This window comes from Salvia miltiorrhiza, chromosome 4 (genome assembly GCF_028751815.1).
Source record: "Salvia miltiorrhiza cultivar Shanhuang (shh) chromosome 4, IMPLAD_Smil_shh, whole genome shotgun sequence".
Taxonomy (NCBI): Eukaryota; Viridiplantae; Streptophyta; class Magnoliopsida; order Lamiales; family Lamiaceae; genus Salvia; species Salvia miltiorrhiza.
Window position 1 is genome coordinate 12,265,920 of NC_080390.1, and position 25,342 is coordinate 12,291,261.

The following is a 25,342-nucleotide window of genomic DNA, read 5'->3' on the forward strand; positions in this document are numbered from 1 at the left end:
GTGACTGTATGCCTAACTCTACTGCTTGTGCGGAGTTCTGCGATTTTATTGAGGCCACGGGCTTCATTGAAGCTCCTACGGTTGGACTACATTACACGTGGTCCGGACGCAGATTCATGCCTACTCATGTGGAGTCTCGTTTGGATAGAGCTCTTTATACTGATTCTTTTGCTGGTCTCTGGAGTTCGGTCTATGCTCAAGCTCTCCCACGTATTACTTCGGATCATTCTCCGCTTGTGCTTCATTGCATGTTGGACACGCCTCCTCGTCATCACTTTTTCAAGTTTCTTACTATGTGGACGTTACATCCGGAGTTCCTCCATACGGTTGAAGGTTCTTGGCAGATGGCTACGGACATTCATTGTCCTATCTACAAAGTGATGTTTAAACTTAAACGTCTTCGGCAGGTTCTGAGATTGTGGAATAAGACTGTTTTTGGAAATGTCGATTCTTGCATCATGAATACTCAACAAGATCTTTTGGAGATTCAGGATCAGATTGCTAGGGATGGTTATACGGAGGATCTCTTTGATAAAGAAGTGGAAGCTCAAGCTAAGATTAACGTCGTGCTTTCGAGGCAAAGTTTGTTTTTACAACAAAAGAGCCGTGTTTCTTGGCTTCAAGACGGTGACAGGAATTCGAAGTTCTTTCATGCGATGTTAAGATTTCGTCGGAAGCCTCACATCGTCTCTCATTTGGAGATCAATGGAGAGTTGAATTATGATCAGAAGGATATTGGGGATCACATTGTGGATTTCTTCTCTTCTTTGTTCTCGGCCAACAGCCATACGAACACTGATATCACGGCAGTCGAGGCTGTCATTGAAGATACGGTCGTGGATCAGCACAATACTTTACTCACTCGTGTGCCGGATGAAGAGGAAATTTCTGCTGCGGTTTTCCAGATGGAGCCGAACAGTTCTCCGGGGCCGGATGGCTTCTCGGGTAAGTTTTTCCAGCATTGTTGGTCGATTATCAAAGTGAATATCTGGTGTGCTGTTCAAGCCTTTTTCAGGAATTCTTATCTCCCTCAAGGTTGCAATTCTAATACTTTGGTGTTAATTCCTAAAAAAGAGGTCGTCAATTCTGTCTCGGACCTTAGACCGATCGTGTTGTCTAATTTTCTTTACAAGATTATTGCCAAAGTGTTGGCTTCTAGATTAAGCACGGTGGCTGCTGTTTATGTTTCCCGTCATCAGTTTGGCTTTATTAGTGGCCGCTCCATTCATGATTGTATTCTGATGGGCTCGGAAGGTGTGAACTGCATGCATCGCACTAGTCGTGGTCAAAACATGGCTTGCAAGATTGACATTAAAAAAGCTTTTGATACTCTAAACTGGGATTTCCTGCTCAATGTTCTGCGAGTTGCTGGTTACGATCCCAAGTTCATTCGTTGGATTGAGATTATTCTTCACTCGGCGAGGATTTCCATTCTTTATAATGGTCAGCTCAAAGGGTATTTTGCGTGCTCCAGGGGCGTTCGTCAGGGAGATCCTCTTTCTCCTATTCTCTTTGGCATAGCCGAGGATGTTCTTGGTAGGCTTTTCACGAATTGTGTGAGTGCGGGTACGCTGACTCCGATGCAAATGAAACGGGGAACTAATTTTCCCACTCACCTCTTATATGCTGATGATGTTTTGGTTTTTTGTCATGCCACGGTCAATAACGCTCGTACTATTCAGAAGATTTTGGATTATTATGGCCAAATCTCCGATCAGATTGTGAGTCAGGATAAGTCGCAAATTTTCTTTACTAATAAAGTTCCTATTCAGACTTGCAGGGCGATAAGGAATGTTTTGAGATTTTCTCAGGGGAATTTTCCGATCAATTATCTTGGAGTTCCCATCTTTAAGGGCAAAGTGAGAGCCTCTTATCTCCGCCCGATCCAAGATCGTGTGATCAACAAGTTTGCGAGATGGAAGGGCTTACACTTGTCTATGGCTGTGAGGCTTTGCCTGATTCGGTCTGTCATCCAAAGCTCCCTGACGCACGCAATGATGGTGTATAGATGGCCGTCTGCGCTCATCAAAGAGCTTGATGCGTGTTGCCGGAACTTTCTTTGGACGGGCAACATTAAGCAGGTGCCGTCTTGTTCTGTTAGCTGGAGTAGGGTTTGCTCGATTAAGGAGGAAGGTGGCCTCGGTGTCAGATCGTTCGAGCTCATGAATAAAAGCTACCTCATGAAAATGGCGTGGAAGGTGGTTTGTGGCCGTGACTTTGGTTATGATCTTATTCGTGATAGATATCTGGATTGTTTTGGGCGTCGTAAACCTTTGGTGGCCGCTTCTACTATCTGGATAAGCTTACGTGAGGATATTGATGGTCTGGTGGCTGACTCGTATGCGCATGTTGGGGATGGGGTTTCCACCTCGTTCTGGTATGACGACTGGTTGGGGTACAATCTTATGACTAAATGCGATATTCCTCAATTCATGACTCAGTTCCTCACTCAATCGGTGGCTGATTATTTCTATGATGGTGTCTGGCATTTTACATAGGCTTTTGTTAATGCTTTTCCAGAAATTGTGTGTGACATTGTACTCACTCCTATTGGCAACGAGGGAGACGTGCGTTTCTGGAAACCTTCGTTACACGGGAATGTGACTGCTGCGCTCGCCTTTAATAAACATTGTCATCACTTTCCGAAGGTGTCTTGGGGAACTTGGCTTTGGGAGCCTTTTATTCCGATTCGCAGATCCTTGATCTGTAGGCGTCTTCTTCATAATCGTATGCCGACTTACGATCGCCTCATCCGTCATGGCATGATCACGCCTAACATCTGCTTGCTTTGTCTTAATGAGAGCGAGACTCAGGATCATCTTTTCTGGAATTGTGAGCAGGTGAAGGAGATTTGGATTACTTTTCTTGGCTGGTTCAATTTCACTCAAGGTTTGCATGCGCCTGATATTCATAGTTTTCTGGTGGAAGCTTGGCAGTATAAACTTAGCTCCCTCACCGGTAATTTATGGAAAGCTGGTATCATCACGGTCATCTGGGCTATATGGACGCAGCGGAACAATTGCATTTTTGATAATAAAAAGTTCGAGAGCCGTCGTGTCATTCACACCGTGAAAGTCGCCTTCAAAGAGATTGATGCTAACTTTCCCAAATTAGGCTATATGTGGAATTCCTGGTCGGAATACCTTATTCTCCGTGCCGTGGGTGTTACTTCCAGGAATGCTCCTCCTCCGGAGTTTGTCGAGGTCCATTGGTGGCCGCCTGTGGCACCATGGATCAAAGTGAATACGGATGGCTCGGCAATGGGAGCACCGGGCACTATTGCTGCTGGCGGGGTGTTTCGCGATAATTGGAATGTGGTGCGTGGTTGTTTTCATTTCAAAGGTGGTTTGGGCTATGCTTTTGAAGCCGAGCTTTTGGCTATTATCTCGGCTATTCAAATTGCTAACAGTCGCGGGTGGAACAAGCTTTGGATTGAAGCAGATTCCACTTACGTGGTCTCGCTTTTAAACTCTCGATCCTTGGCGGTGCCTTGGAGATTTAAGGCAGCTTGGAACAAGACTTTAAAGTTGTTAGAAGGTTTCTCGCTGCAAGTTACTCATATCTTTAGAGAGGGCAACACTGCGGCGGATATTATGGCCAACCAACAACGTTTAGAAGGGTGGTGGCCGCATGAGATTGAGGAGATTAAGGCTGCGGTTCGTCTCGATATGGCTTCGCATAGCCATCTGCGCCTGAAACGCTAAGTCTGGCAGATGGAGGGTTGTTTTGTTCGGTTTCTTTGTGGACTGGTTGGTGTGCGGTTGGATTGGTTGGCTTGGGTGTGGGTTTTTTTCGAACACTTGGCTTGCACTCGGTTGAGGCGGCGTGCTTCTGGTGTTCTGACCGTCCCTGCGTTTGGCTGTTGGGTGGATGATGAGGCGGAGGTTACCTGCTGGCTGGCGGTGTTCTAGCAGGTCAGTAGAGCTTCGGGTCTGGGTGAGCTCGGCTCGGGAGCGCTGCTGGTCGGACTCCGTTGGCTTTGGGACCCGTTCCTCGGGGTCAGTTTCTTCTGGGGACTCAGTGGTTTCCGTCGTCGTTTTGCTGAGTCCCGGAGTTTTATCTCCTTTCCCCCGGAGGCGCTGATCTGCGCTGATAAGGGGTGGTGTCTTTCTGGTGGTTGTTTAGTGCGGCTTTTTGCCGAACAGTTGGTTGGCGCTTGTTTTAGGCTGGGAGAGTTTGGTGTTCTGTTTGCCTCCGCTATGCTGGTTGCGCAGATGATGAGGAGGCGGTTGGTTCTTGGCTGGCGGGGGCTAGTGGTGAGGATTGGAGTGTCTGTAGGGTCTTTCCGGGTCTGGGTGAGCTCGGCTTGGAGGCGCTGCTGGTCGGACTCCGTTGGTTTCCAACCCCATTTCTCGGGGTCGGTTTTCTTTTGGGATTCTGTGGTTTTCGTCGTCGATTTGCCGAATCCAGGAGTTTTATCTCCTTTTTCCTGGAGGCGTTTGGCTTGTGAGTGTGGGTGTCTTTGGTGCAAGGCTGTTTCGTTAGTTGTTTTTTTATTTTTTTGCGCTGTGTTTGTTCTGTTTGTCTGTGTTGGGAAGCCGAGCGGCTTAGGGGTGATGGTTAGGCCGGAACCTTTGAAGTCGTCTCACCTCCGCTTCCTGGCACTTTTTTATTTATCTTACGAGTACTCTTTTTCCCTTCTAAGGATTTTCCCTTGCGGGTTTGCCTTAGAAAGGTTTTAACGAGGCTCGGCCCTTAGTTTGCTCGCTGTGCTCTCAAGGGTTTTCTTGTTTTCTTTCTTTTAATAAAATTTTAATTAATAATTTATTTATTTATTATTATTTGTTTCTTTTTCCATACGTAACATGCTATTTTAATATAGGTATGTATACTCTTTAAATAAAGTTAACAACTAAGCATATATATGTATGCGCATATATTCCAAGAATTTCATAAATAATTATGTTTATATAAATATCGATAAGGTTAGGTTCTATTGAGAAGTTAGAAATGAGATTAATGAACATATAATTAAATTCATTAAGCATACCAATATAACTAATGAACATACGACTCTATTTAATTTGTTAAAAAAATATGCTACCGCCAGGGATTGAACCCCAAATCAAACGTGTGTTCAATAAATAAAATATTTTTCAACCATTTTATAAATTAAAAAATTTAATAATTTTAAATAAAGATTATAAGGAAAATAAATAGTTTTGGGCTGTGACATTTGTAGTATCTAATATTATATAATTATAAAGATTTAATAATACTGTCTTCATCCCATTTCAAATGTCCAATTTTCTATAATGGGATGTCCCATATCTAAATAATTTCATTCCTCTTTTGACAACATATTCTGTCTCTATAAATAATATTTAAATAATTTTCACCAATCCATTTTATCTACTAATTATACATTTTTTAATCTATGTGTCCAAAAATAATGAGACATTTAAGGTTTGATATTTCTATATAATCTCTCTCTTATGGATAGCTATATATACTTTTCACGTCCATAAAAAAATAATTATTTTTTACTATTTTCAAACGTTCCTTTCCAACTTCCAAGATTATTTTTTGTGAGTGCGATATTTTACCTAACTAGTAAAATAATGCCTCCAAATTTCGATCTATCTGTGCCCAATTTCTTATTTTTCTTATATCTAGTCACAATAACCGACTCATATATATTTATATATAGACTTTTACATTTCATGGAAACCCAGCATGAAACCTCTGCGAAAACCTTCTTAATTTCTCGAGTAGGAATTTATGGTTTTTGTCCAAGTTTCTAAGAATTTTCCTTCATTTTTGAAAACATGGAATTTTCCTTCTCAGCCACAACTTTGGTGCGAGTCTCTATTATCTAGTTTTCCTATAAATAGATAAATTCCACAAAACTAAATGCAAAATTACAATACAGTTGAAAAATGAAAACAAAAGATGAAATTGCAGTTATCAATCCTAATTTCAGCATTCCTCTTCCCGTTGACCTAACTATTACCAAAAGCATTTGGCAGATTGGGCATGGAAACTTGGTCGTGAAAAATTCCGATGGCAATATCATGTTCAAAATCGAAGGATCGATCTTCAGCTTCAATGGCACGAGGGTTATGTCTGATGCTGTCGGTGCTCCTATTGTCACACTCCGGAAAAAAGTACGATACTGCACGAATCTATTGTAACTGAAAATTTAATTTTCAATTTGAAATTAATTTTCAAATCAATTTCAAAATTGAGTAGAAATTTACAATTATAATAAAATTGAAGGTTTATTTGTAAATTATATTTTTTTATTTCATTGATTTTATCTTCTTATTTTTTATTCATTTTTTTTCTAAAATTATGAAATGTTATATATATATATATATATATATATATATATTATGTAAATATTTGATTTAAAATGTAAAAGTTATATTTATTTTAAAATTAAAACTTTCTCTCACTCTCATCTTTTTTGAATAAATCTATTTTTCAATCCTTTATTATTTTCATTTTTTTCTTTGAACTTTTTTTTTTTGGCTTTTGAATAATTAATACTCCCTTCGTCCCGGCTTTTGGTATCCAGTTGAGAACGTCACGAGTTTTAATAAAGTGATTGATGAGTTGTGAGTGGAATAAGGGTTCCACATTTTATTTGAGAGTTATAATAATTAAAGTGGAGTAAGAGCCCCACCTACTTTTATCAAAAATAGAAATGGATACTAAAATGTGGGACGGCCAAAAAATGAAAGTTGGATACTAAAAGCTGGGACGGAGGGAGTATCATTTTTTATCATTGTGAACTCTTCTTTATTTTTATTTTTTCTATATTAATCTTAAATATATTCAGTTAAAATTATATATTTTTTATTATATTTGTAAATATGATATTGAATTTGTATCATTTTATATATAGAGGGAAATATAAAAACGTTTTCTGTGAATTGCACGGGTGCAAATGCTAGTTAACTAAATATGAGACCCGAGGAAGTATAATTGTACGAATTCAATCAAATGAGTTTTATATACTTTTTCTTTTGGGAGTTATATATACTTGATTAATTAAATTTTGGGACCTGCAGATATTCAGTGTTTTTGATACATGGAAGGTGTTTAGAGGTGAAGGCCAAGATAAAAGAGACCTAATCTTTATTGTGGAGAGGGCTTCCATTTTCCAAATGAAGACTAAATTAGCAGTGTTTTTGGCTGAAAACAAGTATGAGGATGTTTGTGATTACACGGTGCAAACGAGTTGGTTTGAAAGATCTTGCCAAGTTAATGTTGGAGATTCTTCCACCAAATTAGCCCAAGTTTGTATCTCTAAAACCAATGTGATCCTCAGTTCCACAACTTATCTAATTCCACCGTGTTCCAGTCCCTCACTCTCTATTTTATACTTATTGTGTATTATAAAAATAAAAAACGTTATGAACTCTAGTTAATATTTAATTTATCAATAGAAATTAACATTTAAAAAATTATACTAAAACGTAATAAATTAAAATTGATTTAAAAAAATAAAACTATAACAAATTAAAAGTGAGACACGATGAACACAATAAATTGTGGGACATATGATCCCATATGCTCTGAAAAACCTGCAATATTTAGTATTTTTAATTGATTGATTGATGTTTCGATTAAATTTTTCAGATGCGAAAGAATTCATGGCTAGATAGATTATTTAGCGGCGAGGACAGGTTTGAAGTGATGGTGTACCCAAACGTTGATTGCGCCTTCATCGTCGCTCTAATCGTCATTCTTGATGAGATCGTCTCAAATTCCAGAAGAAGCCCCAAGCATAAGTGTAATGGTGGTGGTGTTTTTTCTTCTTTGTTTTTGATTGTTTGTTTCTTTTTCTTTTTCTTTTTGAAGCATAGGCAAAATCGAGATACAACCTTCTTCTGCTTTCACCCCACTCCCCAAAGAGACAACCTTAACTATTATTCTTGATGGAGGCATCTCAGATCTTCTTGTTTGGTGTTTAAGCTCTTCCCATGCTTGTATTAATTTAAAAAATTTCTGAGTCATATCAATTTTTTGGAATCGTAAAATAAATATGAAATATAATTAATTCAATGTAAAAAAAAATTAAGATAAAATTGATAATTGTTTGGGTAAATATCAGTTTTTCACCCATCGTTTAGGCGTTTTCCCAAATATATCCCACCCTAAGCATATTTATAAAATAATGCGTACCCATCATTTCATTTTTTTCTTATTTGTGGCCCGTAAAAATAATCTGGCGACCGGTATATGACGTGTTCCGGCCAAGTGTCACGTAGATATTACACGTCAAAATTAAAAAAATAGAAAATTAAACAGAAAATACACGTAATTAAAGAAAACAAAGGCGCGGCTGACTTCTGAAGACTAAACGGTTCATCTTCAATATCTTTCAAAATTGTTCTCATCGCACGAAATTCTTTCTTTATCTTCAACCCTATCTCCAATCAACACAGCAGCGGCACTCCTCTCCGCCATTCAATAGTGGCTGGAAAAGCTTCAAAAGGCATGGTAAACAACCTTTCTCCACACTTAATATCTCTCTGAAGTCTCTAGTTGGGCCCTGATTTACTTGGTCATGTATAAACTCTCTGGTGTGCCAACAGAGGCAATCTTCATCCATGCATCAAGCCTGCTACAGAAATTCACGCACAATCAATCTCTCTCATTCTCTTCATCTCTCTCACTCTCAATCTCAATCTCTCTGCCCTCTCTAATGGAAAATGCACACACACTCTGGGTAGATTCACGCACCCACAAACACGATGTCGCCCTGCCGCGTAGCAACGTCGATCAGCCGCTGCCCCTCTCTCCTCTCATCTCTTTACAGTAACAGCAACTGAAACCATCGCTTTCTCCTTCTCAAATTTTCGATCGGGCAGCACGCCACCGCCGACTTCCTCCTGCCTCTTCCTCACCTTTCCCCCACTTTTTATCCCCTAAATCCCTCATCTCGTTCTCTCTCTCACACAAAACCAGCAAATATCTCAATTTATGAATTTATTCATGGTGGAGTTGCCACCGCCCTTCCTCACCTTTTCGCCCCTTTATGAATTGATTCATGGTGGAATCCCTCATCTCGTTGTCTTATTCCATCGATTCATGATGGAATTGCCACCGCCCTTGTGCCATATTCTGATCGGCGCTTGATTTTCCAGGACATTACACACCATTTGGGCAGAGGGCGGCGAAGGAGTTGGCGGTGGGGAGGGGGAAGCAAAGGAGATGGCGGCAGGGGAGGGGATTAGATGTCAGACACGCCTTTGTTTTTCTTAATTATGTGTATTTTCTATTTAATTTTGTATTTTTTTAATTCTGATGTGTAATATCTACTTGGCACTTGGCCGGAACACGTCAAATATCGGTCGCCAGATTATTTTTACGTGCCACAAATAAGAAAAAAAATGAAACGATGAGTATTGTTTTATAAGTATGTTTGAAAACGCCCATACGATGGGCCAAAAAATTGATATTTACCCTAATTGTTTTGATCAATTGAGAAGTACTCCCCACAATAAAGATTAGGTCTTGTAATTAGCAAATTAATAAGAAATCTTGTAATTACAATATTTTCCATGAATATTCGTGTTACAAATTATCCGCCGGAAACCCTCGAATAAGAGGAAGTCTAGAAAGATAAAATGGGGAAGTGGAATCCTTGAAAGTTAAAATATTCAACCAAATACCCTCACTACGGTGTGTTACCCTATCGATGGATAGATTCATTCCCATTGCTAAGTAAATTTATAGTCTAGAATTCAAATTTTATATATGACAAAAATTCTATTTTTTAAATTATTATTTTTTACAATAAATTCATAATGTTTTATTCGAATCTGACCAAAAACATCTCACTAATGAGAGACTTTGGCGTCTCAGCAAATAAAAATTCATTTTAAGATATAAATTATAAATCTTTTTCAGCCTTTTAAACTTGAAAATCTATAGTTGATTCATCACGTTGTTCAATTCGTGAAATTGGGTTCGAAATCTATGTAGGACAAACATTCTTTTTTTTCATCATTTTTAAAAGCAAAATCACCATGTTTTATAGTGAAATAAATATGATTTGTATAACAACCACTATATATATAGGGAGAGGTTCAAATGAGAATATATATTTATTAAAAATGAGTAAGAAGAACCATTCTCAATCCTTCAATCATGAAGATCTACGGTGAATGCATTATCTTGTTGGATGAATACAACACTTGAGTTCAAACCCTTGAGGGAGCAAAAATTTTATTTTTCTATTTTATATGAGTATAATTTCACGACGAATGTATAGTAACTTCACATGTTGATGTATTCTTCCCAGTTCTCACGATAAAATGTGATTTTCATGACAATTAACCCATATATACATATATATTGAAATACTATAACTAGGCTCGAGTTTTGCTTTAGCTCAAACTACCCATAACACACACCTACACATCCTATAGATAATGACTATAGATAGTTATATACAAAAGGAAGAGGTAGACATTTTAGTTAGCTAGTAAAATATCTCTACTTAATAATTTTTTATGTGTTCATATCTATTCCATTAGACAGGCCCTAACCCTAGACTTTCTCCGATAATCTTCTACGCCGCTGGTCGCCTGTTGCTGCCGTCCGATGACTACTCACGGCGCTCCCATTGGTCACTCGGCTGGTGGTTTGAATCTCCCCACTCTCACTAGTAATTTCACTCCCGGCTTGAAGCCTAATCATGAAGGTTCTTTGAAAACTTCGACTAACCCTAGCCATGCGAATTCCAACAAAGACGATGGACATCTGCTACGAAACCCTTCTCGGGGAAAGGAAGTGATCGATGGATCTGTTAATGACAAAGCGCCGACTGGAAGTTCATACGCTGATATAACTACTAACCGCGCGCCGAGATGCCCGGATTTGCCTGCTCATCATTATCACGCGTTGCGACCCACAAAGGAGGGAGACCAGTTCTCCCTTAAAATCCCAAAGGAATTGATCCGCAAAGAGATCGCTCAATTCTCTCATGCTCTAACTGGAAGACTGCTGCTAAAGAAGGGCGAAAAACCCAAGACTGCCATGATGATCAAAGACGAGCTGCAAAAGTTATGGGGCATCAACGCTTCTTGGAAACTTATTCCTTTGGGCAAGGGATACTACACGTTGATATGCAACAATGCTGAGGATAAGCTCCGCGCGAAAGCTCAAGCTATCTGGGAAGTTTCTGGGGGACACCTGCGTCTTAGAGAATGGGTAAAAAACTTTGACCCGTTCAAAGAACACTCTTCGTTGGCAAACGTTTGGGTGAGGATACACTATTTGCCCATTGAATACTGGAACGTTGAAGTTCTCACAGGCATTGCTCGTTTTGTGGGACACCCGTTAAGGGTTGATGGAACTTCAGCGAAAAGAGACTTCGGCCAATTCGCCAGAATTCTTATCGAAATAGATATGTCTAAACCTTTGCCTAATACTCTTCTCGTTGATGGAGAGGATGTCGCTTTTCATGTGGAATTTACATATGAATATCTCCCATTTTTTTGTTCCAGATGCAAAACAACAGGACATACTCTCGAGAAATGTCGAAAAGGAAAACCCTTCGATGGGGAGGGATCGCGGACTGCTGGAAATCAGCCGCAAAACACACAAGGGAAGACCGTGGACTTGAGCAAACAATGGCAAATTGTTCCAGAGAAGGATCTGCGGGATCAAACTGTGAATCATGTTGATTTGGATCATGAAATAAATCTGCATGAGAGGAATATTTCACGATCGGCTGAGAGCCCTGGAACACCGAGAATGACTAATACTGTTCATGGTCTTGAAGTGCTGGAGGAAGTCAATGATATGGAGATACATTGTCAGAATAAGGGGAACCCTACAACTGGAAGGAGCACACCGAATGCCCTTGCTACTTCGAAACTTAATTCGGGTAACAGATTTGAGGTTCTGACTGGCAGGGGAGAGCAGATTGACACGGAGGATTCTAAACAACCTGTTATTTTACCTGATCAAGAGATTGGAACTTCAGAGGACGAGGAAGAAGTTGATGCCGAGATAATTGTGGAATCCGATGGAAAATTCAATAAGGAAGGTACGGAGGTTCCAGGATTGATAAATGAAAGCAGGATTCTAGAGGCGACAGGTGCCGAGGCTGTGGCCATCGAGAATGCGATGAAAGCTCAGCGTCTTGAACAAATATTAGCTATTGCTAAAGCTCCTATGAACATTGGATCACCGCTAAAGAAAAGGGGCAGACCTTCAAAGCAAACTCTAGCGGCCAAAGCTGCCAAGGCCGAAGATAATAAAGTTGTGGAAATCAATACAACGGCTCGTGAGAGCATTAAGAATCATCTGCGGCACTCAACAGATACGGGGTATAAAGCGCGAGATTTCGTTATTGAGAACAGTTCGAGGGCGAGCATTGTGGCTATGGATAACGTGGCTAAGGGAAGCTGGGCTGCCGAAGTGGAAAGAAGCGAAGCTTCTTCCGCTCTTTCGCAACACTCTACATGAATGTTGTTGCATGGAACATCCGCGGGATGACGGATGAATCCAAGCGTTTGCTTAAAGAACATTGCAGTTCTTTCTCTCCCATTTTCGTAGGCTTGATTGAGCCGAAAACTGCTTTTCACAGAGTTAGAAACTCTTTTTGGAATTCTTTAAACCTCATTCCGGTGCATCAGAACTGCCGAACTCCGCGTTGCTCTAATATCTGGGTTCTTACTCATCCGTCTGTGATCTCCACGGTGATTTTCTCGTCTGATCAGATTGTGGTGGTTGACTGTAGTTGGCATTCTTTACAATTCAGAATCGGGATTGTTCACGGCTCAAATGATCAGGTGCTTCGCCGTGATCTCTGGTATGATATCCTTCGTCTTCTCATTCCTAACACTATTATCATTGGAGACTTCAATGCCATCAAAGGGGCTCATGAACGCATCAGCACTGTTATGCCTCACCGCGGTTCGTGCTTGGATTTCTGTAATTTTATTAATGATTCTCATCTTATTGAATCTCCCACGGAGGGTTTGCGTTTTACTTGGTCGGGGCGCAGACTCCTGCCACGCCATGTGGAATCGATGCTGGATAGAGCTTTATTTTCCCAAGGCTTTGCTTCCTTATGGGACTCTATTGTCACTTCCATTCTCCCACGTCTTACTTCGGATCATTCTCCTTTGGTGTTGCAATGTAAAAACTTCTCTCCCTCGACGAGACGCCAGTTTCGGTTTCTTAATATGTGGACCCTGCATCCTTCCTTCATGGGCATGGTGCAGACTTCGTGGATGATTCCTATTGACTCTTTGTGTCCCATCGTTTGTGTTATGAAAAAACTTAAACGGCTTCGCGCTGATATTCGGGTCTGGAATAAGGACATTTTTGGTAATGTTGATCGAGCTTTGGAGAATTGGCAGAAGCAGCTGTTAAACGTGCAGAATAGAATCTCGGAGTTGGGGTACAATGATGCGTTATTTGAGGAAGAAGTCCAGATTCAAGCTGAAATTAACGTTTATCTTTCCAGGAAAAGTAAACTCCTTCAGCAAAAAAGTAGAGCCTCTTGGCTCGTGGATGGGGATAGAAATACGACGTTCTTTCATCGACTTGCTAAGTTTAGAAAACGCAATGCCTCGATCACTAGACTGAATATTAACGGGGTTGACGAGTACAGCCAGAATGTTATTGAACAGCATATCGTTCATCATTTCTCTTCCCTTTTCTCTGATGATGGCAGCTCGACCGCTGAACAATTTGAAATTGATGCCTTAATCCAACCGAGCGTTTCCGAGACTCAAAATAGGCTTCTCACTACAATTCCGGATGAGGGGGAAATCGCTGCGGCGGTTTTTGACATGGATGCCAATAGCGCCCCGGGGCCTGACGGATTTTCTGGCATGTTCTTCCAAAAATGCTGGCAGATCATTAAAGTTGATGTTATTCAAGCTGTTCAACGCTTCTTCAGTCACTCTTATCTGCCTAGTGGTTGCAATGCAAGCACTATGATCCTTATTCCAAAAAAGGAGAACGTTTCCGTGGTGGGGGACCTTAGGCCTATTGTTCTTTCGAATTTCTTCTTCAAAATCGTCTCAAAGATTTTGGCCTCCCGCCTTAGCTTGGTCGCGGCCTCACATGTCTCGCCTAATCAATTTGGATTTATAAAAGGCAGAAACATCCATGATTGTATCATGCTCAGTTCTGAGGGATTTAATTGTATGGAGCGTACGAACAATGGCATCAACATGGCTTGTAAAGTCGACATCAGGAAAGCCTTTGATACCATTCGATGGGAGTTCATCTTTCAAGTTCTTAGAGCTAATGGTTACCACGAGAACTTTATTAAATGGGTGGCGGTTATTTTCAGTTCAGCGAGACTTTCTATCCTGTACGACGGCCATCTCACGGGCTATTTTTCTTGCTCTAGAGGGGTTCGACAAGGAGATCCTTTATTCCCTATTTTATTTGGGATTGCTGAGGACGTTTTGAGTTTCTTAATCAGCAGCTGTGTGGATTCGGGACATTTGAAGCCTATGAGTTTTAGTCGGTCGACTCTCTTTCCGACTCATCTCTTTTATGCAGATGATGTCATCTTATTCTGTCGTGCGACTATTCGTAATGCAAGGAAGATTAAGGAGATTTTTGATTACTATGGGGGACTCTCGGGACAGAGCTGCAATCAAGAAAAGTCTAATCTCTTCTTCTCCCGTCGTGTCCCCACTGATAGGCGTCGTCAGATCCATCGCGCTCTTGGGTTTTCGATTGGTAACTTGCCGATGACTTACTTGGGAGTTCCTATATTTGTTGGTCGTCCTCGAGCTGCTTATTTTATGTCCATCTTTGATCGGATTGTCCAGAAGTTTGCTCGCTGGAAAGGAATTCAGCTGTCCATTGCTGGCCGTCTTTGTCTCGTTAAATCTGTGATTCAAAGCTCAATTGTGCATTCTATGATGACTTACAAGTGGCCTAAGTCTCTTCTGCATTCCTTGGACAGGAAGTGTAGGAATTTCGTGTGGACCGGCTGCACTGAACAACGTCCGAGCTGCCCAGTTAGTTGGGGTAGAACGTGTTCTCCTTGGGAAGAGGGAGGTTTGGGAGTTCGTTCTTTCACTATAATGAACCATTCTTATCTCATGAAACTTGCCTGGAAGATGATCAAGGGGGTGGATTGGGCTCATCAAGTTATGCGTACCCGGTACCTCACGATCTTCGGGCATGCGAAAACTAACATTGCCAATTTTTCCGTTTGGCTTGGTATAAAGGATGAAGTTAACCAACTGGTGGACGACTCTTATTCCTGTGCTGACCGTGGTGATTGCACTTATTTCTGGAAAGATGACTGGCTTGGATATACGCTGATCGACAAATTGCATATCCCTCATTACATGCATGATTTTCTGAATTTCTCGGTCAAAGATTATTTCTTTGACGGTGTCTGGCACTTCTCTGCTGCTTTTGTGAATCGATTTCCTGAGGTTGTTGCTGATATTTTACGTCTTCCTATGAATGGCGATGCGGATGTCAGGTTTTGGAAGAATTCAATTTCTGGTGAGGTTTCGGCTAAATCAGCTTTTTCTAGTCGCTGCCATCGTTTCCCTGAAGTTAACTGGGGAAAATGGATCTGGGAGCCATACATTCCGATGCGACGTTCTATTCTTTGCTGGAGGGTGATTCATAGTAGGCTTCCCACAATGGATATTCTCATCAGACAAGGACTGATAGCACCTAATGTCTGCCTTCTTTGCTTGAGCAGCGCTGAATCTATCTCGCATATTTTTTGGAGCTGTCCAAAGGTGAATTTGATTTGGAGGGAATTCCTTGTTTGGTTTGATAAGGTGGATCTCATTGACTGCTCGGACATTCATTCTTTCCTGGTTTTGGCTTGGTCGACTAATTTTAGTTCTCAACTTCGGACTTTCTGGAAAGCCGGAGTTATTTCTTTGATTTGGAAAATTTGGGACATTCGAAATTCCAAGATTTTCGAGGATATCAACTTTGATGCTCAAAGAGTGTTGGTTTTCGTTAAATCATTCTTCAAGGAGATTGAGACCAATTTCCACAACATTGGCTCCACTGACAGCACTTGGTCGGATTACCTGATTACTAGGAAGCTTGGGATTACGCAGAGAGCTAAGCCGTCGCCTCGCATGATCGAGGTTCATTGGTGGCCTCCGACTAATCGTTGGATGAAAGTTAACACGGACGGCTCAGCTCTGGGTGCACTGGGTTTGATTGCCGCAGGAGGTGTTTTTCGGGATAATTGGGCGGTGGTTCGAGGCTGTTTTCACATAAAAGGTGGAGTGGGTTTCGCCTTTGAGGCGGAACTTCTGGCTGTCATTACAGCAATCAATCTGGCCCATGATCGGAATTGGTTGAACTTATGGATCGAGGCTGATTCTATGTATGTAGTGAGACTTCTGGAAACTCGTTCTTCTGATGTTCCGTGGCGTTTTATGAATTTTTGGAAGAATACGTTGAGGCTTTTACAAGATTTCCAGCTTATTATTACACATATTTACCGGGAGGGAAATCAACCTGCAGACATCATGGCTCACAACGATCGTGTGGAAGGATGGTGGCCTTTTGCTATCGATGATATTAAATTGGCTGTGACCAAAGACATGTCCACACATTGTCATGTGCGTACTGTTCTGGGATAGTGTTTGGGGTTCGGTGTGGAAAGAAAGGGGCGTGTTGAGCAGGTTCCGAGCTCGGGATTTTTCGGACGTGTGGATCTGCCAGTGCGCCTCTCTGGCACAGCTCGATCTGGAGCGTTGCTCGGAGCTGACTCCCAGTGCTGGGAAGATCAATGCTGCGCTGCATAGATGGTTTCTCGACAGCCTGCTCTGCTGGCGCCAGGCTCAGAGTTGCGATTCGACGCTACTCTTCCGAGGAGTGATGGATAGAACAACTTGGAGTAGCGGTGAGTTTTGCTGGAAGTGGATATACTCTAGTGTTTGTTCGCGTTGGCGGAGATCCGTTCTTGTCTGGGAACGTTGGTTTGGTAGGATGAGCAGCCGGCTGTGGCTGAATGCTTTCTCTCGCTGTGGCTGCTGCCGACTGGTCTTCTCTTCGCAATGGCGTGGTTCTGCATCGGTGTTCTGTTCTTCGTTGCTCGCAGGGAGTCTTGTGCGCGCGCTGCTCGTTGAGGTTTGGTAGTTTTGGCGACGGCGTCTCACCGGCCAAAACTACTAGCGTTGGGATGCTTTGCGGTTTTCTTCTGCTTGAGGTGCTAACGGCGACGGCATATAACCGGCTGTTAGCTACTTCTGGTCTTGAAGGGCGTGGCGTTTTTGTTGACTTACGGCGACGGCATCTTACCGGCCGTATTGTCTCCTTTTGCTTGCTCACGGCGACGGCGTCTAACCGGCCGTGCTGCTTTTCTTTTTTCTTTGCGTTTTCTTTTCTTGGTTGGCTGTCGGCGACGGCGTCTCACCGGCCCTCGGCCTACCATTCCTTTGTTTCGTTTTTTGGTTGGGATAGAGCCGAGATTGTTTGGGGACGATGGTTAGGCCGGAGTTCCCGAAACTCTCTCTTCCGTTCTTCTCCCTCTGTTCTTTTTCTGATAGACGGGTACTCTTTTTCCTTTTTACGGTTTTTCCCACTGGGTTTTCCGTAAAAAGGTTTTAATGAGACTCGGCCATTAGTCTGCTTTTCTTGTGCTTTCAAGGGTTTTTTAGGTTCGTTTTCCTTTTCTTTTTATATATAAAATGCATTTTAATAATAATCTATTCCATTAGACAACTGAGAAAAAACAAAATCTAGCATACCATCAATGCAACTCGAGATATTTTAATTGATGAAGTGACGATTTTGTAACAAATAAGGAAGACTCGACCATATCTGGGAATAAGAATGTCTTCAAATAATTAAATTTTCAATTACTTACACTACAAAAAAATCGGCGATTACGCCGCCGGTAATGGCGAGACGGCCGCCGAAAATTAAATTACCGGCGGCGAGACGCCGCCGGCAATTTTCTCATCGGTAACACAATTACCGGCGACAAAACACGCCGCCGGTAATTAACGGCGGTAGGTCCCGCCGTTATATTTCCTCGGCGAACGGCGGAGATATACCGACAAATTACCGGCGGTGACTTTGCCGCCGGTAATATTCACCGGACGGCGGCGGTGAATATCACCGGAGATTATTCTCGTTACCGGCGGTAAAATGTGGCCGCTAATTGCCGGCGGCATTATGCCGCCGGTAATTTTTTTTGTAATTTAATTAATTAATTAATTATTATTATTATTTATTTATTTTTATTTATTTATTTATTTATTTATTTATTTATTTATAAGTTAGACGAACTTCCCAGTCGGTCACCCATCTTAGTTGTGCTCTAAGTCAAGCACGCTTAACTTTGAAGTCCTTTCGAATGGTCACCAGTACAGAACACTCGTATTATTGATATATATAGTACCTATTAATTCATTTAAAGTCTAATTTAATATACAAAATCATATATATATATTCATAACCTTATCATATATCGAGATGGTATCGATGAGATGCTGTTAATTACGGATCGAACTCATTTTTGTCTTTATTTTTATGTCGCAAAAGTATTTATTTATTAATTTATTATTATTATTATTATTATTATTATTATATAATTTTTTTTAATCAATATAGTTTATATACACCATTAGTATTTTATCATGATAATTGTAATTTGAATTTATTTCCATTCGTTGTTATTTTGAATTTATTACTTTGTTACGAAGTAATTGTAATGTTGTTTGAAAACATGAAATTAATAGTTGCTCAACATAACCTAAATGTAAAAAGAAAGTGCAAGTGTAATTTTGTTCCTAAACATAGTTCAAACAAATAGTTCCAAAACATGAATTAATTAAATAGTCCAAAACATGAAATTAATAGTTCCAAAACATAAAGTGCTGCTCAACGTAGCTGACCCGACCGCCTCATGAACTCCTCGAATTGAGCCATACGCTGCTGGAGGGCCTCACGTTCTGCTCGAGAAGCCTCTCGTTCGGCCTCACGTGCTGCTTGTTCGGCCTGAAGGCGCTCTTCCAGCGTGGAGATCCGTGTCTCATACAGCTGCTGAGACATCATGGAAGTGCCTGTGCTTTGAGAAGACCCCCTACTAACCTGGCTCCTACCGGCACTTCCAGTGCCGTAGAGCCGGGACCTGTCGGGCCGTATGACCTCTAAGTAGATCTCAGGCAGCCGGTCCTCTCGGTGAGTCTCAACAGCAATGCGACGAATCTCCGCCAAGAATAATATTGACGTCCTGATTGTGCAAAGGGGGCAAAACCATCTGTAGATAGACCTAATCTCACATTTCTGGTCTCTTGAGCAAATTCAGGATAAACTGAATTCAAGTGTTTCCAAGCCGGAGAGTCTGCCGGGTGGCGCATAACCCCATCGTCTGTTGAAGTCGCATGCCAACGCATATTCTCGGCTGTTGCTGCAGATGCAAACAACCTCTGCAGTCGGGGCGTCAAAGGAAAGTAGTGCATCTGTTTGGCGGGCACCTGTTTCTTTCGACGACTTCCAGATGCGCGCAAATTCTTCTTATATCGTGATTGGTCACAGAACATACAACTATCGCATAATCAAGGAAACTCTCCAGCCCCGTTTCAAATGCAGAACGATCATTGTATCTCGCATACATCCACATGCGATTATCACTCATTCTTGCAAATTCTAATTGAAAAAAAAAATATATCATAAATTACTTGAATCAAACGAAATTTCGACAGCATAACCACACTATCCTAACTACCAAGTGCTCGACTCTACCAGCAGCTATAGTGACCATAGTGGTCCTAATTTACTAAGCCTATACTAGGTCTACCCGACCCCCCAATGTCGAAGCAATAACACAATACATATAAAGCAATAAAAAATAAAGTAATAAAATTTAAAACAATCATTTGTTGGGAGAAGATCCTTAAGAAATAATCAATTTCTATCCCAAAGGGAGAAGATCCTTAAGAAATTGATTAAATCTATCCCACAATATATAATATCAATTAACAAAATACTAGCATACTTAAAATTCATGTAATCATACTTGAAATTAATCATGCTTAAAATTCATGATAAATAATCACATACTAGCATACTTAAAATTCAATTAATCATACTTGAAATTAATCATGCTTAAAATTCATGATAAATAATCACGTACTAGCATGCTTAAAATTCCATTTCATGATAAACACATACTAGCATACTTAAAATTCAATTAATCATACTTCATTTAACAAAATTATTTAATATAAATAAATCTCTAACAAATTCATACTTAAAATTAATCATGCTTTATAATTAATCAAACTTTAATTTAAAATTAATCAAACTCCAACAAATTATTAATTAGATTGTAAAATTAAAATTAATTTAACTAATTAAAATTAATCATACTTCACATATTATAAATTAATTAAAATTAATCAAATTAACATTAATTAGATTCTAACAAAACTATATTAAAAAACAAATTTAAAATTAATTAATCATAATTCATATATTATAAATTAATTAAAATTAATCTAATTAATATTAATTTTAATCTAACAAAATAATTAATAAATAAATCAAATAACGAAAACGAAAGCGTACGGCGGCGGAGCGATGGCGATGGCGGTGTCGGCAGCGGCGCGGCGTCGTTCAATTGATGAAATGTTAAAGAAATTAATTAAATGTGAAAGTGAGAGATAAAGAGAAAGAGAGAGAAATAATACCTGCAGGGGTGGCTGGCCGGCGGCGGTGGACTGACGGCGGCGGCGGCTGGGGGTCGGCGTGGCGGCGACTGGGGGGGGGAGGCGCGGCAGGGGGAGGGTATGGATGGAGGCGTAAGTCTGCGTGAAAAGGGGATCTGGGGGCTGATTTATTTTAGAGATTACCGGTGGCAAAATGCAGCCTCTAATTACCGGCGGGAATGCCGTCGGTAATCCCCACAGTATTTAAATTTAAAGATAAATTAAATTAATTTCTAAATATCGGCGGCGAGCGGCCGGTAATTACCGGCGGCGACAATGCCGACGGTAATTAGAGGCGGGGGAAAATGCCGCCGGTAATGTCGACGGTGAACAAAAAAAACGACCCGCCTTGTTTTCCCGTCGTTGGGCCGTCACTAATTACCGGCGGGAATTTCGCCGCCGGTAATTTCACCGGTATTGAGGCATTTTTTTGTAGTGTTAAGTGTATGGAAGTTCACGACGAATTGAGGTGGACCTATATTTTTGCCTGAAAAACGAGGAAGAACACTCTTCGTAAATTAATTAAGGTTGTTTAGTTTGAGAAATCTTGCATGTTCAATAATAGATTCGTGTAGTGAATCCGAACCTTCTTTTCTATATGCTTTTTTGAATGTTGAAATGACATCATTAATATACACGATGTAATCAGATTGGAATCTAACTAATTAGTCCCATCATCCACGATAAGTATGATTTTTTTGGCCATTTTCTTTTGTTTACAATAATTGTGATCTTTTCATTTTAGGATATACACATTTATATTTTTTATTCTATTTAGGCACAATATTTAAAGAAAACTCATCTTATTTTATACGCATATCTCAATATTTTTTTTAAATTCGTGCACTCTGATCATTTACACCACACTTAGTGTCGGAGAGAGTAGTACGATAATTGACTCATTATTACATATTTATAATATATAGACTTTATCTTTTAAGGAAACCCAATATGAAACCTCTGCGAAAATATTTCTTCAATCTCCAGTAGGAATATATTTATATTCAACGGGATTTCTGGTTTTTAAATGTCCAGGTCCACTATTTTATGCTATATATAAAATGACGAAAAGTCAGTCAAAATAACATAATCCCAAAAATTAGTGCATTTCGTTAAGTTGCTTTTTTCTTATACTTATCAAAATTAGAACATGCCCCCCTCTTTTCAATTAATATTCGTGGTAATTAACGAATAAATGCTGGAGTTGAAGAATCAATTGTTTTCATACAAGATTAATTAATTATAAAAAAACGCTATGAATCGTAGCATGTAAAAGTCAGATGATGTCAAAATTAATTTTGATTTAAGTGACGTTTTCAATTAAACTAGCATTTGTACCCTGTGCAATAGAAATATTTTTATATTTCTATGTTCATATAAAGTTGATACTAACTCAATTATCATATTTATAAATATAATAAAAATTGATATTATGAAAAGACAAAAAAAAAGTTAAAAAGTAGAATTATTAAAAAAAATAAAAGATGAGAGAGGAGAGAGAATTGTTAAAAATTTTAATTTTTAAATAAATATAACCTTTATATTTTAAATCAAATATTTACATATAACTTTTATCGTGATCTTTAATCTGATATGCATATTAAATATTTTATAATTAGTTGAATTTCACCATTTTAGAAAGAAATAAAAAATAATAATAATAACAAGAAGAAGAAAAAAAGAAGATAAAACATAGTTTACAAATAAACCTTCAATTTTATTATAACTGCAAAATTGATATTTGATTTTAAAATCAATTTGAAATGGATTTCAAATTAAAATATTTACTTTTTAATATAGTACATATATGTTAAAGGTCGTGTTTAGAAATGAGTATCTAAGAATTTTCCTTCTCTCAACTCTGAGTCTCTATAAATTTCCCACAAATAGATCACATGTGTGAAGATAAATACATTCCACAAAAACTTAATTCAAAATTACAACGCTTCAAAAATGACAACACAAGATCATGAAGTTGCAATGATCATCAATCGAAAATTCTGTCTTCCTCGTTCCGTTGATCTAACTATTACCAAAAACATTTGGCATATTGGGCATGGAAACTTTGTTGTAAAAGATTTCAATGGAAAATTCATGTTCAAAATCGAAGGATCGTCAATCTTCAGCCTCAATCGGACGAGGGTCATGTCTGATGCTGTCGGCGTGCCTATTGTCACACTTCGGAGAAAGGTATTACTGTATAAGAAAGCATACGATGGAGTAATATTTATCTTTATTACTGGGATTCATCTAATCCTACCCTTTTATGATCAAGCAAAAAATTAGCTAAGATGATAGATTTTATCAAGACCGACTTTAGTATATCTCAAAATTTCCAATCTATATATTTTTGTAAATAATGGATTAGCCTGTAATAAATTTTTTTATCTATCAAGGTCAATTCTCAAAAGTAAACATCTCATAACATAATATATAAGACACGAGAAGAATGTTATTGTTGTACGAATTCAATCCATTCAAATAAGTTATACATGTAGTTTATATTAATTAATTTTTTTTGGACCTGCAGACATTTAGTGTACATACTACATGGCAGGTGTTTAGAGGTAAAGGAAAAGATCAAAAAGATCTAATTTTTAGTGCGAGAAGGGCTTCAATTTTCCAAATGAAGACTAAATTAGCAGTGTTTTTGGCTGAAAACATGTACAAGGATGTCTGTGATTACACGGTGCAATCGAGTTGGTCTCAAAGATTTTGTGAAGTTTATGTTGGAGATTCTTCCACCAAATTAGCCCAAGTTTGTATCTCTAGAGCCATCAAATTCTTGAAATTGATTATCCTATGTATAGGGTTGAGTTTCAATAAAAAAATAAAAATAAAAAATAAATAAAAAACCTTCATTTAATCTACTAACCTTACACTTAACTCATAAAGTAAATGCACTTTAACGTATAAATGAATTGCAATTTTGTGGTCATGCAATTGCCCTCTAATTTCACTCTATTTGAGATTCAAACCCAGATCTACGAAAGTATAGATTGCTTTATAGGTAAAGTGCAGGTACTTTATAGGTTAAAAGAGGTTTTTATTTCATGCGTGCATCCCCTATAATTGAATTATATATATCTGGCCTTTTGATTGATTAGTGTTTTGATTTAATTTTTCAGACACATAAGAATTCGTCGCTAGATAGATTATTTAGCGGCGAGGATAGGTTTAATATGACGGTGTACCCGAACGTTGATTGTGCCTTCATCGTCGCTCTCATTATCATTCTCGATGAGATCGTCTCACAGGCCAGAAGAAGCTCGAAGAATAAGTATTGTTCTCGATGAACAATAAGCAAAATCATTAGAGCGTGCTCCACTTGAATTAATTTAATTTTTGTTTGAATTCGATTGATATTCATTGATCTTCGTCATCAAATATTGTATGTTAGCTGAGATATTACATCGTCTACAATAATAATACTCTTTTCGTCCACAAAAAAGAGTCTTTATTTGAAGATGGATACATATTATTGTTAAAGTTGTTGTAAGTGGAATAAATATACAATTTGTAGAGATAGTGTTAGTATCTATATAAAAAAAAAATAGATTGCTGCTGAAATGGAAAATTTATTGAGAAAAAAGAAAATTTGAAAAAACCTTAAAAGCACAGGCGTAGACAAGGGGTCGAGCCTCAGGAAAGAGAGCTCAAAAACACTACAAAGGGAAAAAACCACTGCTGAAAAGGAAATAAAAAGAAAAAAGAAAATTTGAAAACCCTTGAAAGTACGGACGCAGACCCACTGAAAACCCTAACAAAAGGGGACAAACCAAAAAACGAAACAACACGGGAAAGGGGCAAAAAGGCAGCCACAAAAGCTCTGGCCAACCCAATGCACCGAGGCAACCCGGCCCCCTCAACTCGAAACAAAACAAAAAGCAAAAAGTCGTCGACAGACGAACGGCAAAGCACAGGAAAAACCAAAGCTGCTAAGGCCTCAGAGCTGAGGCTGCCCTGGTCTCCGAGCTGAGACTGCTCTGGCCTCGGAAAAGATGCTGCTCTAGCACTGAGCAGAAGCTGCTCTAGCCTCTGAGCTGAAGCTGCTCTGGCCACCGAGCTGTCTCGGCTCTGGCCTCTAAGTTGATGCTGCTCTGGCCTTTGAGTTGGTTCAAAAAAAATAGGAGAAAATGTAATAAAAGTACAATCTATAGTTAAATATCGGAGAAAATGTATGATGTGCTAGTTCAAAAAGTGAAATGAAACTTTTTTTCGTAGATTAAAAAAAAAAGAGGTAAGTATAACTCTTTTTCGTGAACGGAAGGAGTAAAACACACAAATAGTATTACTTTCTTAATTAGTTTCTTTAGAATAAAATCAGCAAAAACCCTAGAAAAAATTCAGGTAAATTGTAAGTAACTATCATGCTTTTTATCTCCTCCTCTTCGCGGGTGCTTCTGTCACAGAATTTTCAAATAGTATATAGAAATCCAGCGTTAAACATATCTATATTTCTCTGATCTCTCTCTATATATATATGTGTGCAAACTTCAATAATAAATATAGATGTATTTATCATTATAATCTCTCTTTAATGACAGATTTGTAGCACTAGTGCTTGTAAAATAATTTGAAAATAAGCGGATTTCTACTGTAACTATTTTTATCCACATTGAAACCAATTATTATGTGAAAAATAGTAGAAAAATGAAACACAAAATCTCCCATACCCAGATCCTGACTTGCATGTT

At 39.2% G+C, this 25,342-nt stretch overlaps 1 protein-coding gene and 1 pseudogene across 4 annotated transcripts; one reads left to right on the forward strand and one right to left on the reverse strand.

The window, feature by feature from the left end:
• Window positions 1-25,342, reverse strand: part of LOC131023011 (uncharacterized) — a 188,085-nt pseudogene that overhangs the window by 48,440 nt on the left and 114,303 nt on the right.
• LOC131022757 (protein LURP-one-related 10-like) lies at window positions 5,663-7,964 on the forward strand. Of its 4 annotated transcripts, none has more exons than XM_057952279.1 (4): window positions 5,663-5,798; window positions 5,970-6,107; window positions 7,017-7,265; window positions 7,588-7,964. In XM_057952279.1, the coding sequence occupies exons 1-4, from the start codon at window positions 5,769-5,771 to the stop codon at window positions 7,885-7,887; spliced, it is 717 nt and encodes a 238-aa protein (XP_057808262.1). In that variant the 5' UTR covers window positions 5,663-5,768; the 3' UTR covers window positions 7,888-7,964. The 4 variants fall into 4 exon arrangements, with proteins under 4 accessions (XP_057808262.1, XP_057808263.1, XP_057808260.1 ...); XM_057952280.1 differs by having other exon boundaries at window positions 7,017-7,244; XM_057952277.1 differs by having other exon boundaries at window positions 5,668-6,107.